Raw genomic sequence first — 16,907 nt, 5'->3', positions numbered from 1 at the left:
TACTGACTGTATATGGTGAGAATTTTCAGTTCCTTGAAAAGTGGCCTACAATGATCTGTATGTCCTGCAAAAGAGATGATTCTGGTGGCCTTCTTTTGCAGTAGTAGCACATCGTGACAGGAAGGTGCGTGTCCCCACAGCAGTAGACCATATCCGATGTGACTGTGAAACAGGGAATGGTAAGCTGATAACAGGTAGTCTCTGCAGACAATATGTCTCAGCTTCCTAAGCAGGTATATCACCCTGGACAATCTCTTGCAGACTTCTGTCACATGGCAGCTCCATCGCAACCTGCTGTCTATCCAGAAGCCCAGGAACTTTACAGGCTCTGCCTCCAATGTTGTCCTCTTTAGGGAACAGACCAGTAAGTTTGTTTTCTTGTCATTTAGCATCAGCTTGTTTGCTGCAAACCAGGTCCTGACAACATTTAGTTGGAAAACTGATCTTTCCACTGCTTCTTCCACAGTTTTACCTCTAGCAGTCAATGTGGTATCATCTGCGAAGAGTATGGAGCTCTCATTGTTTGGGAAGTCATTCATAAGCAGGATGAATAGCAGGGGACCCAACACTGAGCCCTGTGGCACACCATGATCTACATTTTTAATGCCTGATGAGGCTTCCTCAAGTGAGACCACTTGCCTTCTATTTTCTAGGTAGCTTCTTAGTGTGTTCAGTACTGTTCCCTGTACACCATACTTCTCCAGCTTCTTGACAAGTATGCCATGAGGCACACAGTCGAACGCCTTGCTCAGGTCGCAAAGCGTGATTGAAAGGAAATCTCCATACTCGAAAGCTGACTGTATTTTTTCTGTCAGGGACATAAGTGCACTAGCAGTTGAACGACCACCTCTAAAACCATGTTGGGCCTGGTTGAGGAGGTTGTTTCTCACAAAGAAGTTTGTGATTTGCTGCTTCATCTCGGTTTCAATAACTTTGGACAATGTAGGTACTATGGAAATAGGTCTGAAGTTTGATGGAAGTTCTGTATTTCCTTTCTTATGAATTGGCAGAGTCCTTGCTATTTTTAATGTGTCAGGGAAAACTACTAATCTGAAGCAATGATTGACTGCTGTAGCCATTTGCTCTGCGATGGGATCAATGGTGCCTTTCAATACAAATTTTGATATGCCAAATATGTCCTGAGTTTTTGAAATTTTCAGGCCCCTGACAATACATTTGACTCTATCAGTGGTTATTTCCTCCCATACATCCATCCTGTGTACCGTGTTAGTGACATTCTCCACCGGGTCAGTGTCTGCCACAGCCATATTAGTCAATACTTCTTCGACAGAACTCACAAAAAAGTTATTGAAATTGTCTGGACTAATATTAGATCTCACTCTTGGCTTTTTTGAACGATGTCTGTTTATGACCTCCCAGGCAGCTCTACAAATATTTGAAGCATTTTCGATGGTGCATGTGTTATACACTCTTTTTGCTTGTCTCATCATTTGCCTGTACAGTTTGTTTTGTCTCAAATATTGTCCATACTTTTCCACTTTCTCCTCCGGGATCACTGCTGACTTGTAACAATGGTGTAGTAATGTCACCAAGTTTTTTGTTCGACTAGATCTTCAGAAAACCATGATTTATCTCTTGGATAAGAATGAGAACTTCATGTACCTCCCAGGTTTTTTCTTTTGATTTTTAGAAAAACTTAGTTGAAGACACTCATGTATCCAGCAATCAACATGTCAAAAGCAAATTCAGGTCTTGTCAGATTCAGAACTTCTTCCCAGTCTATGCTGTTTAGCTTGCTACATAAAAGAGGTATGAGTTCGTCTCTTACTGGTCTGCTGCTGAAGCTGTAATCTGAGTGCAATGTTGGTGGGGGCTCACTCCTCATACTCTGTTTCAACGACAGAACCACAGCGGAGTGATCTGACAGCATGAAATCCCCTCCAATTATCAACCTTGAATCCTGATTTTCTGTGAGTGAAATCAGGAGATCCTCCAGAAGCCACATGAATTGCTCGAAATCACCATCCAGAGAGCGGTAAATGGAGACCACAGTGATGGAATGTTCAATTAGTTTGATTGCCACAAGCTCCATTGATAGCTCCACACAGTGACACCGAACATCCAGTTACACATACCTGATACCTCTCTTCAAAAAAATTGCTCATCCACCATTTCTGTGGATGCGCCTTGAATAGATGCTAGCCAGATCCAGTCCACCAACATTCCCGTAAAAATCAGCCTCCTCCTCTCTTAGCCATTGCTCAGATACACATAGTATTGGGGTCAATGTCCTCTATGAAAATATCAAGGACATCTGATTTTGTTCTAAGACATTGGGCATTCAAAAATATGAAATTCAGTTTCATGTCCAGTTTTCTCAGAACTTTCTCCTGATTTTCTAAGTCTACTTCAGTACTATAGATACTCAAATACTTTTGAATAACTATGTGATAATTGTGACCGTTGCTGGCCGTTACTCTGTATCTGAGACAAAGGGAAGCTGCTTGAAATAAGCACCTTCCGACAAATGCGGTCAGTGACAGAGTGGGTCACATTCCTAAGCAGACTCAGTTTGTCGTGTCAAGAAGCGACAGATGCGGTCGATTTTCATTTCTGCACCTCCCGACAAATGCGGCTTGCGACAGAGTGGGTCACATTCCTGAGCAGACCTAGTTTGTCGTGTCATGGGGCGACAGATGCATTCGAAAAAATGAACCACTTTGTCGTCGGCCCAGTTCGGCCCTATACCGTTGATAGTTTAGGTTGTGTATCATGTTGAGCTTTGAAAAGCTCAAGCTAGTTCAGGCTAGAGGGCTAGACCATTTGATTTAATTTTTGATTAGAAATTTTTTATTAATAATAATTATTAGAATAATTTCTTATTAGTTCGTATAGTTTTATTTGTATAGTTCGATTTGTTTTATTAAATTCAATTAACAGTAAAACGACTCATCATGGCAGTATCAGTCACTTCGAGGGCAAAAGACCCGGTAGAATTAATATTGATGGAAAAGCTACAACTGTCTACGAAGGCTGAAATCAAGTGAGTAATGTAATCGGTAATATTTTACATATTTTTGTAGTATTCAATCCAACGCTTTGTCTTATAGCGCTTCCATAGCGGCGTTTCAAGATGAGTATTTAGAGCTTCCGTGGTTAGAGCACCTAACCTATAAATTCATTATGCCGCATCTACATGTTGGCCCGACGAAGGCCAATGTCGACAAGTGCCAGTGTTGGCCTTCGTTGACCTACGTTGGGTTACCAGGCTGGGCCAGAGTAGATGCGGCATTAGTTTCGATGATTCAATGAGATGTAGATGCAATGTAGTAGTCAACACTTTTAATTCATCTACAGCCATAACGTTCATACAACATGAATTTCCAATGAGTCATCGATTCTAATGAATTTATAGGTTATGTGCTCTAGCTAAGGCGGCAGAGACGCCGCTAAGAAATTTTACCTTAACATAAAACACATGCTTGCGTGTGTCTTGGTACAATTCCTTATGACTAGTCTGCACTACCGCCAAGTAGCTGGTGAGCTTGGCCACGTTGGTCTTGCCATCTACACTGCAATGTGACCATTTGTGAATGATCAGCTGGCCACTCGTCTTTGCTCGACAAAAATCTGAGCGATGGAAGCAAAGGCGAGTGCTGGCAAATCACCTCTCCCCACTCTGGCGCTGGTCGTCAAGTTGTTAAATTTTCAAACGTTGTTACATTCTACTTGCCACCTGTCCTTCCAAGTTTGCTTCCTAACAAAAATAATTGATAATGAAACACTTGGATGTTGTCTAGAAATATCACGAAAATTGTTAAATTACATAAATGTTTCAACAAAACAGTATCTGAAGTCAAAAATATTTAAATATATTCAAAGTCAAGTATCCGAAGTCAAATATATTCAATGCAAACATCAAACATGTAAGTATGATCTCCACTTGGTACAGGACGTCCTGTACAACAGTACAGAAATTATAAGATCAAGCAACAACCAACAACAAAATTTCCAAGTTGAAATGTTTTGATGAGATGGAGGCAGCATGTTGTATTGCCATAGCTGCAGGTCAGTTGATGAAACTGTCTTTTTCAATGATTTCTTGTAGATATATTTGATAATTTTTGTTCAATTTTTATCAACAGGAAAATTAAATCAAAGAGATCAGAGTTCAGCAACAAAATCGCTCATTGCGTGAAGAATAAGAATAAGAAGAAACACATTTTGCAGTTTATCGACTACGAGATAACCTTGCTCTTCTTGGTTAGAGCGAGGAAACAGGTAATCAATAGTATTATTTATTTATTCATTTATTCATAATAGTACATCGGAAACATCAGGTAACAATTATTCTAAAAAACATTATTTTATATTTGTGGTTAACCAATATTTAGATTCAAGATTCGTTTATTATCAGAACATTAAAACCATTAATGCAAGACATCGTCAAAAAATATACAATCACAAATTTAACAATATATCACAGGTCATTAAATTACCTCACATTATTAAGGATTTCAAACTGTAAGGTTAGCAGTCAATTGAAACAAATTCAACATCAATAGGCCTATATCACAGGTCATAAAAATTACAAATTACATCACATCAAGTCATTTATAGCCTACTGTAAGGACAGCAGTCAATTAAAATATTTTTCACACAAATTTTGAACTGCCTAATCTCAAGCTCTTTCATTTCAACTGGTAACTTATTGTACATTCTTTTTCCAAACTCTTCAAAACTATTCAACATAAAGTGGTAGTTACACTGAGTCATTCTGAGTGCTGTAGCCTGTCTAATAAAATGGCTGTGAACATTACTATTCATTGGAAAACTGTTTACATTTTTCTTTGTGTACATCAGGCATTCAAAAGCATACAGTGCAGTAATTGTCATGATTCTGAGTTTCTTAAACAATGGTCTACAATGGGTTGTACTATCCTTGTTACAAATTACTCTAATAGCTCTGTTTTGTAATATAAAAAGCTTCTTCTTCACATTTGAATTTCTCCCCCATGCAACAATGCCATATGCCAAATGAGACTGCATATATGCATAATAAACAGCAATCAACAAATTAAGACTTACAATATGCCTTAATCTGCTAAGCATAAAAATACTTCTAGATACCTTACTACACAGTAAGCTGACATGTTTTTCCCACTTTAAATTATTTTGTAATGTGATGCCCACAAACTTCACATGATTAATATTACATCGGCCACTTGAATCAAATTCTAACAACTGTGTTTTGTCTTTGTTGAGACAAAGAGAGTTTGCAGCTTTCCAGTCTTCGATAGTTGCATTGATAGAATTACTAGGATAATATGTTAACTAATACTAATAACTAATAGGTTAACAATCTAGTAATTTACTAAACATAACATGATTAGGTCAGCAACCTAAATATGCTTCCTTTTAACATAAAAATAAAACTCAGATAATAATATTCATTCATAGCAAAAACAAGAAATTACTACAACTAATATTTGAAAAGAGAAAAAAATACTTGGAAAGCATTTTTTAATAAAGAAAAAGTGAAATGATGGTGAGAATGGATATGATAGAGAGCAGTGTGTCATTGGATTGTTATAGTAGAAATAAAACTACTTGCGAATTGGAGGGATAAGCAGAGCAGAGCAAAGCAGAGAAATGGAGAAGGAGAGCAGCCAACTGCAGTGACGAATAGAATCATAGAAAGAAGCGCGGTTAGCAATTAGTTGACGATGCAGTGCTTTCATAGAGGAGACCGAGGTGTTGAACACTCATCAAACACTTTCTCTGTTCCGCCCGCATATCCCTTCAAGTCGTAAGTAGTTTTAACTCGACCATAAGTTGTGAGACTTGAAAATGGTGCCTGGACGGATAGGACGTTTGCCTGGCTTTATTTTTTGAATAAATACTCTTTTCAATAATTCAAATTGGTTTTTTGCCATAGAATAGATACATTTTTCAAGAGACAATTGTATTAAACAAAAACTCACGTATGTGCTATGTGTGCATTGTCTTTCAGCAAAAAGGTCTATCATCATCATCAAGCAAATCGCATATATCGCTGTCCAAATTACAGCATTGTGCAATCAAGCAATACTAAGCTATCCCAACGATCTTGGAATTAGGCTTTCCTACATCAAATTCTGCAGACAAATTGTAAGTTGTCAACGTTTTATTATTTCAAAAATTAAGCCGGGTGTTAATTCGTTAATTTTTCAATAGAAAACCATAAATTTCAATTAATTTATTCACACACACACACACACACACACATAAGATAGATCAATATGAAATAAAAATTAATTACATCAATAAAAAATATTACAGTATAAAATAAATAACATAAATATGAGAACACATTACAATATTAGAAGGCAAATTATACATGTTATGTGGTGAAGAAGGGTAGAGGATCAAAAGTTCTTCCAACTATGGCTATCCATGTCATAGGAAGGCTTTTGATCCTTGGAATTTTTGGAAAGGATTGGGAAAGGATTGATAGAGCACAAGTAGGGGAAGTGAGCGCACTAATCAGAAAAGTTCTCTGTTAACTTTCTCAAAGGTAGAAGAAGTAGTTAATTTTGATCCAAGCATTGATATCTGTTTTTACTTTTTTTGTTATCTTGGCACAGCTAATAATTTGTTCAGGAATTTTATTTATAATTTTAGTGCTTAAATATATGAGTTGTCTTCTAATATTTTCAATGTTAGTATGATAGATTAGGTACTTATTAGAGGTGGGTCTGAAATTGTATTGATTATTGATAGTATTATTAGTGCAAATGAAATTATTTTTATATTTAAATATATACTTCACTACATTCATTACATACAACTGTCTAACTGTCAACACGTTAAACTCTTCAAAAGTCAGGTTGGTTGGGAAAAGTCTAGGCTTATTTAAGATTGTTTTAATGATTGATTTTTGAATTATTAAAGGCTCTTCCAAGTGGGAATTATAACAGCCCCCCCATACTGTAATACCATACTGAATTATGGACTTATGTACCAGTGCAAAATATACCATTTTAAGATGACTTGAGTTTAGATTTTTTTTTGCTTCGTAGAAATTATAAGAAATATATCTGATTCTTTTGCATAAAAATTTGATATGGATGTCCCACTTCAAATATTCATCTATTATGACGCCTAGATATTTTGTGCTTGTTACTCTTTTTATTATGGGACAAGTGCAGTTATTGAAGTTCATGTTGCAGTTTGAATGTAGTCTCAGATTCATATTTTCGTCGGGTTTACCAGTTGTATTGAGTGCAAAGGTGATGTAATTGGTTTTATCAATGTTCAAGCTCAAAGTGTTTTTGTCTTACCATTTTTTAATGAGAAAACAATTCTGTTCTGCAATTTCATGAGCCTCGATCCACGATTTTCCATAGAAAACAGCTGCAGTGTCATCTGCGAATTATATAGTTGTTGAGTTTTTTAGTTTCAGGCTCTGTAAATCATTCACATGAATAATAAAAAGGATTGGTGAAAGTACAGTTCCCTGAGGCAACCCGTAAGAGGTCATTTTAGAGGTATCAGTACATCCATTTATTGTTAAAGACTGTGTTCTATCTCTCAAATAGCTTTTAATTAATTCTAGAAAAATTCCCCTGAAGCCATATTTCTCGAGTTTATTGTAAAGGGAGTAATGTGGAATAGTATCAAAAGCTTTTTTGATATCCAAGAAAACCGCTATAGATTTGTAATTAGAATTCAGGTTTTGTGAAACAGTATTAGCAAATTTAATTAATGCATCTTCCGTACTCTTCTCAGCCTGAAATCCAAATTGATTTTCATTTATTATTTTATGTTTGTTCAAAAACATGACTAATCTCTTCTTTATAATCTTTTCCATAATTTTTGCCAGATTACTGATAAGACTGATTGGTCTGTAATTGCCAGGATTTGATGGATCTACTTGCTTGAAGAGAGGTTTTATTTTGCTTTTTTGAAGTGTTTGGGGAAGTAGCCTTGCTCAAAACATTTATTAAAAATCGTGGCTAGTGGCTGTGAAATAGTGTGGCTTATTTGCTTGAGTACTGTGTTATTGAGATTATCCATTCCTGGGGCACAATTATTCTTCAGCTCTTTTATTGTCTCTTCAATTTCTTTAGAATCTGTGGTCTCATGAAAAAAGAATTCAGTAGAGGTGTTTCGGTTATATCGTTGTTGTGATCAAAGTTGGGAGAATTGGCTAGTTCATTGTTGAAAGCTATAGCCTGTCTTTCACCAACATTGGTAAAAAAGTGATTCAGCCTGTTGGCCTCAACTCTGATCCTGTTACACTCCTTTTTTTCCTTCACCGATTGCCTCATTAATACTCCTCCAAAGCTTTCAACTATTGTTTTGACATTGCTCTATTTTAACTTTATAATATTTCTCCTTCGCTTCACTTATGAGCCTATTCAATGTGTTCCGATAAATTCTGTATTCATTTATTGAATCAGCATTTGCAGGACCTTTCCTTATTCTATCATGCATTCTATCCCGTATAGTAATTGATCTTATTATTCCTTGCGTTATCCAAGGCTTCAAAGGGCGATTTTGGCGAGGAATGTTTATCTCAGTTTTGACTGAATTAATAATACCATTTAACCGTTCCACAAACTTTTCAACAAGTAAATCTATATCTTCATTTCCAAAAATTGCATTCCAGTTTTCTTTTTCCAATTTTTCAGCAAGAAGTCTGTAGTTGTATGATATTTTTATGCTGTTTGCAGGCATATTTCTATTTGAAGTGGTTTCGGGATTCCGTTCATTACCTAAATGTAATAGAACCGAATAATGATCCGTTATTGTTGTCTTGAAGATGTTCCCAAATATAAAGCTGAAATTGCTATTTGTGTTTTTGAAAAAGATATGATCTATGCACGATTCAGATGTGGTTGATACTCTAGTACTTCCATTTATATGAGATTCAAAGCCTTTGCTCATTAAAATATGCATGTATTCCTGAACCTGTATACTAGTTGATTGAATATTTATATTTATATCACCAACCATACAAACACTCATTGAATTGGGTATATTGTCAAGGAAATGGTTTAGGCTGTTGACAAAATTCTCGGTGTTATGATTACTGGGTGATCTATAAATTCCTATAACTCTGAACATTTTATCATTTGGTGTTTTCAAGTCTAAACACAACGAGTTTGCATCAACAATGTCACAAGCGATCACACTGACATCAATATTATCTCTAATGTAAATGCACAGACCGTCGCATTTGTTAATTTTCGAATATTTATTTACTTCGGTGTAACCTGGGATCTTGTAAGTAAATGGAATGTTCTCGGTTAGCCAAGTTTCAGTAAGAACTATTACATGGATATCTGTTTTTAAGCTGTTTATACAACAGATTAACTGATTGAAATTTGCATGAAGGCTTCGGATATTGGTTGAGAAGATATTTAAGAATTCAATATTTTTTCCATTTATTGAAGGAACATAATTGATATAACTTACTCATCGATTTCAGGAGTGATGTTATCAATTTCCAGCAAAGTAAGAATTTCATCAATATCAGCCATGATCAAGTCTGTTATCAAGCATGCATAATCTATCCCTGTTCCACTTTTCAAGATCAGTTTCATTTGTTGTTCTTAATTTATCAATGAGTTTGTCTATTGCATCTTTTTCTACACTCGTAGTTAAATATCTGAAAGTATTGGTGTGGCGTGAAAGAGCAACTATTGCATGTTGGATACTGTTATAAATGTCTCTGTTCCGGTAATCTACTCTAATTAATACTACGTTTTTAGATGTTAGTCCTTGCGCTTCGTGAATAGTATGAAGTTTCCATCCTTTCCAAGTATTTTCTCCCCAATTTAGTGCTTCAGTGCTTCTAAAATATTGTGGAAAGAAGTCTGTTAAGCTAGTGAAGATAATCCTAACCATCAACCCATGTGAAGTTAGTTATAATGCGCAAGAATGAATTAATAAATATCCCTTTTATTGCTTTGTTCAGGTTCATTACAAAATTCCAAATAAAATTATAAAATTAATTACAGTATTAAGCAATAATCAGCATCTGCTGGGGAATATCCTTTTGTGATAGGATATTGTTGAGTACATCAATTTTAAGTCCATATAAAAATAAATTTTCAACCAAAGCGAGTGTGTCAATCCTTGTACAGCCATACTTCCTTGTATACATTCTTCATTCTCTCCCACTCCTTTCTCTCTCTTGCAACTCTCTGCCACGTCGCTCCGCCGCATACTTTTCTGAACTCTTCGTCCCATCCATACGAAGGCCTTCCTCTACTTCTCAAATTACGTGGGTACCATTCCAGTATTCTTTTCGTCCATCTTTCGTCCGTTGTCCTTGCGATATGTCCAGCCCAATTCCATTTTCTCTCTATTATCATCTTTATACATCTTATACATCTATTATACATCTTCAATTTTTGTTTCATTTCTAATCCATAATTTTGTTTTCCTGTCTTTTCTTGTCACTCCTATCATTACTCTCTCCATCGACCTCACGGTAGTTCTAAGTTTCTTAATTATTTTTTCATTTATAGTCCAGGTTTCGCAGCCGTACAAAATTGCTGGTAGGATACACGTTTGTAGCAGCTTTTTCTTATTTTCCATTGATATCTTGAATCTGAATAGATAGCTGTACTTTTTGAACATTGCCCATCCTATTGCTACTCTTCTGATAACTTCTCCCCATTGACCTTCTATCCCTATTTTCTGACCGAGGTAAATGAAATGATCTACTTTCTCTATCCTTCCGTCCTCAGTCACCAATACTCTATCATTTTCATCACTGTTATATGTCATTACTTTCGATTTATCAAAATTTACTTTCATTCCAATCTTTTTTGTTACTTCAATCATATCTTTCAACATACCGCATACCTCCTCCGTATCATTTCCAACTATAACAATATCATCAGCAAATTTCAAGGCATTTAATTTCACACCGTTGATATTGATGCCTCTCTCTTGCCATTGCAACTTCATTAGAGATTTTTCTAAGACTGCGTTAAATATTTTAGCTGATGGTATCTCCCTGTCTCAAGCCTCTATTCACTTGCATCACTCTACTTTTTCCTCTCAAGCTGAACTCACTTTTCATATTTCCGTAGATGAATCTGAATATTTCCAAGTACTTATTGCTTATTCCCAGGTCTTCAAGTGTGTATTACAGCTGCTGTGTTGATTTTATCAAAAGCCTTCTCAAAGTCTATAAATAGTAGCACTAGTGGAAATTTATATTCTTTAGAATTCCTTATCAACTCCTGTAGGACTAGGATGTTATCCAGAGTGGAAAAGTTTTTCTTAAATCCGGTCTAGCTGATTGGAGTTGCTGCGGTCAAATATCCGTCTATTCTGTGCGAAATTATTGCCATGAATATTTTGTATATACTTGACAGGAGACTAATTGGTCGATAATTCTTGACTTCCTTTTTATCACCTTTTTTGAAGAGCAGTAACAAGTTAGCTTTGAGCCATATTTCAGGAATCTTTCCATTAGTGAGGCATAGATTAAACAGCCTTGTTAGTATTTCTATCACCTTTTTTCCTCCCGCTTTCAACTCTTCATTCGATATTCTATCTGGTCCTACAGCTTTTCCCTCCTTGAGACGCACAATTGCTCGTTCTACCTCTCTTTCCATAATCGGTGGACATTCTTCGTTTCTATACTCATTCCTGCCGCGTTCTCCATTTTTCAGTTCCATGTTATCTTCTTCCAGTTCATCCTTTTTATAGAGGCTCTCATAGAATTCACAAATTATTCCAAGTATCCCTTCTATTTCTCTTATTTTATTTCCCTTCTCATCTTTCATACAAATCAGTGTGTTCATTCCTAATTGCTGCTGCCTGTTAAACTCTTTGACGCTTGTCCCGAGTTTCAAAGTCTCTTCTAATTCCTTTGTTTTCCTATTATTAGACCATTCAATCCATTTCCCTCGAATTAGTTTGGAGATTTCACTAAATTCAATTTTTCCTCTGCCGTGTCTTTTTAGTTTTCTTCTCTTCTCTAACAATTTAACTATCTCTCTTGGAACTTTTCTTTTCTTGTTTTCTCTTAAGTTTCCTAGCAATTGTCTCGTTTTTCTCAAGGTATTAGTCAGTTTATCAGTTATAATCTCCATATCCTCACATTCGTTGATTCTCTCTTCATTCAAGTTATTTTGTAATTTTTGTACAAATCCTAGGTTTCTCAAGTCCTCTGTTCCCAGTCGTGTGAGCCGTTCGCTGTAATATCTTATTCTATTCTTATTGATTTTTATCACCATTCTCAGAGGCCTATGATCACTTCCAATATTTATCCCATCCTCTACATCTACATCTTGAACAATAAATTTTTTGTCTATCATGAAAAAGTCTATTTCGTTGTTTGTCTCTCCATCGGGGCTCAACCAAGTCCATTTTGTTGATTTGTGTTTCTGGAAGAATGAATTCATCAGATACATCCTCTTGCCTTCGACAAATTCGACAAGTCGTTCACCTCGCTCATTTCTCTCCCCAATTCCGTACCTTCCAACGCATTTTTCACCCCTGCTCTTCCCGATTTTCGCATTCATGTCTCCCATAACAATATTATATTTGCATGTATCATTTTCGAGAGCCTCTTCCAGATCCTCGTAGAAATATTCAAGCTCTTCGTCCGATGACGCTGACGTTGGTGCATAAACTTGTATCAGTTTGATTCTTCCTTTAATGTGTCCTTGTAATTTCCAAATCATCACAGAGATTCGGTGTGTATACTGCTTGAAGCTTACAATTTACTTTTTTGATAGCTTGTTAATCAGAAATGCTGTTCCTCCAGTAGAAGCATTCCCATTCAGATAGAGCATCCTATCATCTCCCATGATCATACACTGCTCACCATCTCTCCTTACTTCCGCGAGTCCTATAATATCCCACTCGATGTTGTCCAGCTCTTCTAACAACTGTTCCACCCTCCAATTTGCTCTAAGAGATCTACAGTTGTATGTGATTATATTTATGTTGTCTTCGTTATTTGCATTTTTTGTAGCCTTGCCGTTTCCAAAATTTACATCCGTTTGTTTTCCTTCATCCTTCTTGTCCTTAATTGTCGTTCCGATCGGTGGTTGCTACTTATTTTTTGAAGATCCTTCCATATCTTGATTATTTCCTTTGTCTCCTATATATATGATTCTATATATGATATATATGATTCATATGATATATGATTCTAATGTATAATTGCTCTTTTTCCCGAGTCGTCCTGTGTTCACACTTTGGTCAATCTTGGTGGGTGAGTCTCCATCACTTCTACGTCTTTTCTTTTCTTTATTATACTTTTCTCTCAAATTATCAAGACCAAGAAGTTTTCCCTCAAGTAGTAGCTTATCTTTTTTGAGATAAGCTTTTTTCCCTTCTTTCCTAAAATCGTACATAAAGTGTGATAATTCTTTCCTGACGGCGCGAGTATTGAAGTCGAGATCTTCTTGTATCTTTATACAACTATATTTCCCTTCCTTTGACAAATTCGATTTTTTCCTGAGTATTTTATTTCTTGTGAAAGACGACGTAAACGTTACTCTAATTGGACCATTGCTTTCTGATTTGCTCAGCTTTTTTAAGTATTCCATATCCTGGTTTCTGATATCAGCATCCAGATATTTGAGTATCTTCATTATCTCTTCTCTTAGAGTCCAATAATTGTTACCGCCTTTAATACCGAATATTATTATATTTCTTCTTCTGTATTCCTCTTGTTTCCGTTCTTTCTGTAATTGCACTTCGGATTTAAGCTCTCCTACTTGTTTCTTCAAAGTTTCAATTTCGTCATTGAATTTGCTGGCAATATTATCAATTTTTGTTTCCAAGCCATCTAGCTTATTTAGTTTTTTTCAGAATCTCGTCCAATTTCTTCTCCATTTAATTGAAATTTAGTAAAACGTGATGGTAATTCAGTAGTGTTCTATCAATACACCTCTCTGTAATATTAGTCTATTATTCACTATTTTTTCGTTTTTATCGAACAGAAAAATTATTCAGCTATAGAACAACGAAACTTATTAGATAAGAATTTTGGCTCAGTTTTATATGACAGTAGTTGAATGGTGAGCCATGTATAATCAAGGTCCAAAGTCCAATTTATAATCTCCCGTTCAGCCTGCTAGCATACTCTTCTTCTGTGGATTCTAACCTCAAACATTGTCACTATTCTATTCATATCGAGAAAATATAACGTTTTCTACATATTGAGCTTCAGATACACTTTCACAAAAAAAAACAGGGTACAGTAACGTATCTAACTATATAAATTGATTGTATCTCACCTAATAAAACTTGACTAATCGAATAAAAAAACACGGAGCTCACAGAACACAACCTTTCACTTCTAGCGCTTATCTCGTACTCCAAGAATGAATAGTTTTAGTAAAATAATGATGGGATATTTATTGACTAATTATGTTCTTAGTAGCATGTGTTACACGTTTTTATTGATGTTTTATTTACCTGTGACACTGGCCGATGTTTGTGTGATGAATCAAATTGCAATAAATATATTTGTATTGCAGGCGTTCTATTCGACGGGCAGCCAAGTGCTGGTGCATATGTTAGCAGATCACAGCGACATACCGATCCTGTTTAAGTTGGCTGCAGATTGGGAGCTGGACGACTGCAGGAACGTTGAAAAGGCGCGCAACCATCTAAAGAATGGACTGCAAATCCACAAAAAATGTGCTATGCTCTATCTCGACCTGTTCCGTGTCCAGTTGATCTACATCAATAACAAAATCATCGAGGAGCAAGGTAATTGGCTGTTCACATTCACCTTATAAAGTCACATTCACCTATCCATTGCTATCCTTGTCTGTTATTGGATCGGTCGAATAAAAGCATATACAGAAAAGATAGTCTAAGTCATGGTATAGTGCGTTTATGTTGCAAATTCCGTTGTTAACTCAAGTCGATAGTCCTAGTAGTTGATTTTGATGAAGCTATGTTACGCTAGTAGTCTCATATTGTGCCGTTCTTACACTCTCACCACCCCAACAACACATTAATAATAGACAGTAGTCGGCAGTTATCAGCTTGAGTTAACAAAAATCGGCTCGGAATTTGCAACATAAATTACCTATACCTTGGGATATCTTCTTATGCTATATTTTCTCTATGATAGAAGCTAGCAAATGCTAATTCTAAGTTATTTTCAAGACTCGGTTGAATAAAGTTGTTGATAGTCTGCGCAAACCTTAGATTCCAGCGTTGTTCACATGGAGTACAGTGCTGGCAGATTTCATAGAATCCAGAGTTGTTCATATGGAGTACAGTGCTGCCAGATTTCATAGAATCCAGAGTTGTTCATATGGAGTACAGTGCTGCCAGATTTCATAGAATCCAGAGTTGTTCATATGGAGTACAGTGCTGCCAGATTTCATAGAATCCAGAGTTGTTCATATGGAGTACAGTGCTGCCAGATTTCATAGAATCCAGAGTTGTTCATATGGAGTACAGTGCTGCCAGATTTCATAGAATCCAGAGTTGTTCATATGGAGTACAGTGCTGCCAGATTTCATAGAATCCAGAGAGCCTGTGAGCTAATTGTGTGAGAGAAAGAGCGAAAAAAGAATAGACCTTCTTAATAGAATCTTCATAAAAACGGCAACAGTGTGCTGCTATATTATTTGTATGTACTGTACTATTAGTCCAAGCAATGAATGCTCAAAAGAGGGTATAGAGGGAAAAGTTTTGAATACAATTTTTGACCCCGCAGTTCTGTTTAGAGTAGTGTGTAGGTAAACATATCAAAAGTCCCCACCCCTACCCACTGTGCTAAGGGGGTGGGGGTGGTTCAAAGGTACCATTATTTGATTTCCTAACACGAAAACTGTGTATCTTATGGACATAACTGATATATACAAAATTAAAGCTTACATAATTTTCTACACTATTAATCTTACAACTTTTTCTATATCTTTTCTAGTTTTCGAGATATCCGCTCTTGAAGGTGTGACATTTTTGAAAAAACACGTTTGCTTCCAACTTTTCTCTATTTATGCTCTTATAACTATTTAAACATCGATGGGAAAAATTCATGCTGATAATGAGCTTATAGAACATTGAATTCTCTTCAATTTGATGTATAATTTCTCACTTTTACGCATTTCCCTACAACTGTTGCAGCAGCTTTAGTGTTGAGTGTGAAAACTCCACTTTTACAACAATATACTAATTGACAAAGGAATTTGGAGGGAATGTTTTTAACACAATTTTTGGCTTTGCAGCTTTGTTGAGACTAGTTAGGAGGAGAACACATTCCGACCGCATTTGACTCGTGATGCATGATTTTGAACCGCCTTGACGAGCCGAGAAGAATGAAGTGTAGTAGGATGAGATCCGAGCTTTGTATCAAAAGTTATAAGTCTTTGAAATTTTGATCCTTGAGGTGTCCTTAAGCGCGCCTCTCCATTAGGAAATACTGAAATGAAGTGAATCTAACGGGTGATTCTCATAGAACATAATCTCATGAACTCATATGATAGTGCAAAATAGGTATGTCTGTTAGGACAATATAGATGGTGATGATGGTTGAAGCTAAAAATTAGGTGTTTTACACAATACAAGGAGCATTGTTGTCAGGTTTACCTGGAAATTTATATGAGATAGAGCGCTCTACCTAGTCTCAGATTGTAGAGCACAAAATTACGCCCAGAGGGATTTTGAATTTTACATCTAGATTGTAACAATCGGGATATATTATTGATCAAATTCTAAATATCATCAAAATTGATATTCTCTTGAAATTTCACTCATTTTTGAAAAATCATAACTCAGTACTCATTGAAGATAGAGAGTTCCGAATGATCTCATTTCATTCAGAATGTTATAATCTTAAAAAAATGCGAGAGCAAATTTTTCTGTCCGATCTCTGGATTTGGCGGAAATAGCTGAAAACTGGAAAATGAACCGAAAATTCGAGGTTTTTGGGCCATTCTGTATATAGAATTTGGGTCTGG

The 16,907-nt window shown here is 36.0% G+C and overlaps 1 protein-coding gene across 4 annotated transcripts in view; it reads left to right on the top strand.

The window, feature by feature from the left end:
• Nucleotides 1–2,716: 2,716 nt before the first annotated feature.
• Nucleotides 2,717–16,907, top strand: part of LOC111049418 (U3 small nucleolar RNA-associated protein 6 homolog) — a 47,951-nt gene continuing 33,760 nt past the window's right edge. For 2 of the 4 annotated variants that reach the window (XM_039442965.1, XM_039442964.1), the window contains exons 1-4: nucleotides 2,717–3,004; nucleotides 4,107–4,242; nucleotides 5,975–6,111; nucleotides 14,466–14,700. In XM_039442965.1, coding sequence (XP_039298899.1) covers nucleotides 14,502–14,700 — 199 coding nt within the window. In that variant the 5' untranslated portion in view covers nucleotides 2,717–3,004; nucleotides 4,107–4,242; nucleotides 5,975–6,111; nucleotides 14,466–14,501. The remainder of the gene's footprint in view (nucleotides 3,005–4,106; nucleotides 4,243–5,974; nucleotides 6,112–14,465; nucleotides 14,701–16,907) is intronic. The other 2 variants (XM_039442963.1, XM_039442961.1) reach the window with 2 other exon arrangements.

The sequence above is a fragment of the Nilaparvata lugens genome, chromosome X (genome assembly GCF_014356525.2).
Source record: "Nilaparvata lugens isolate BPH chromosome X, ASM1435652v1, whole genome shotgun sequence".
Classification (NCBI taxonomy): domain Eukaryota; kingdom Metazoa; phylum Arthropoda; class Insecta; order Hemiptera; family Delphacidae; genus Nilaparvata; species Nilaparvata lugens.
Note: the sequence above shows the minus strand (reverse complement) of the source record. Positions and strands in the feature narration are given on the sequence as shown.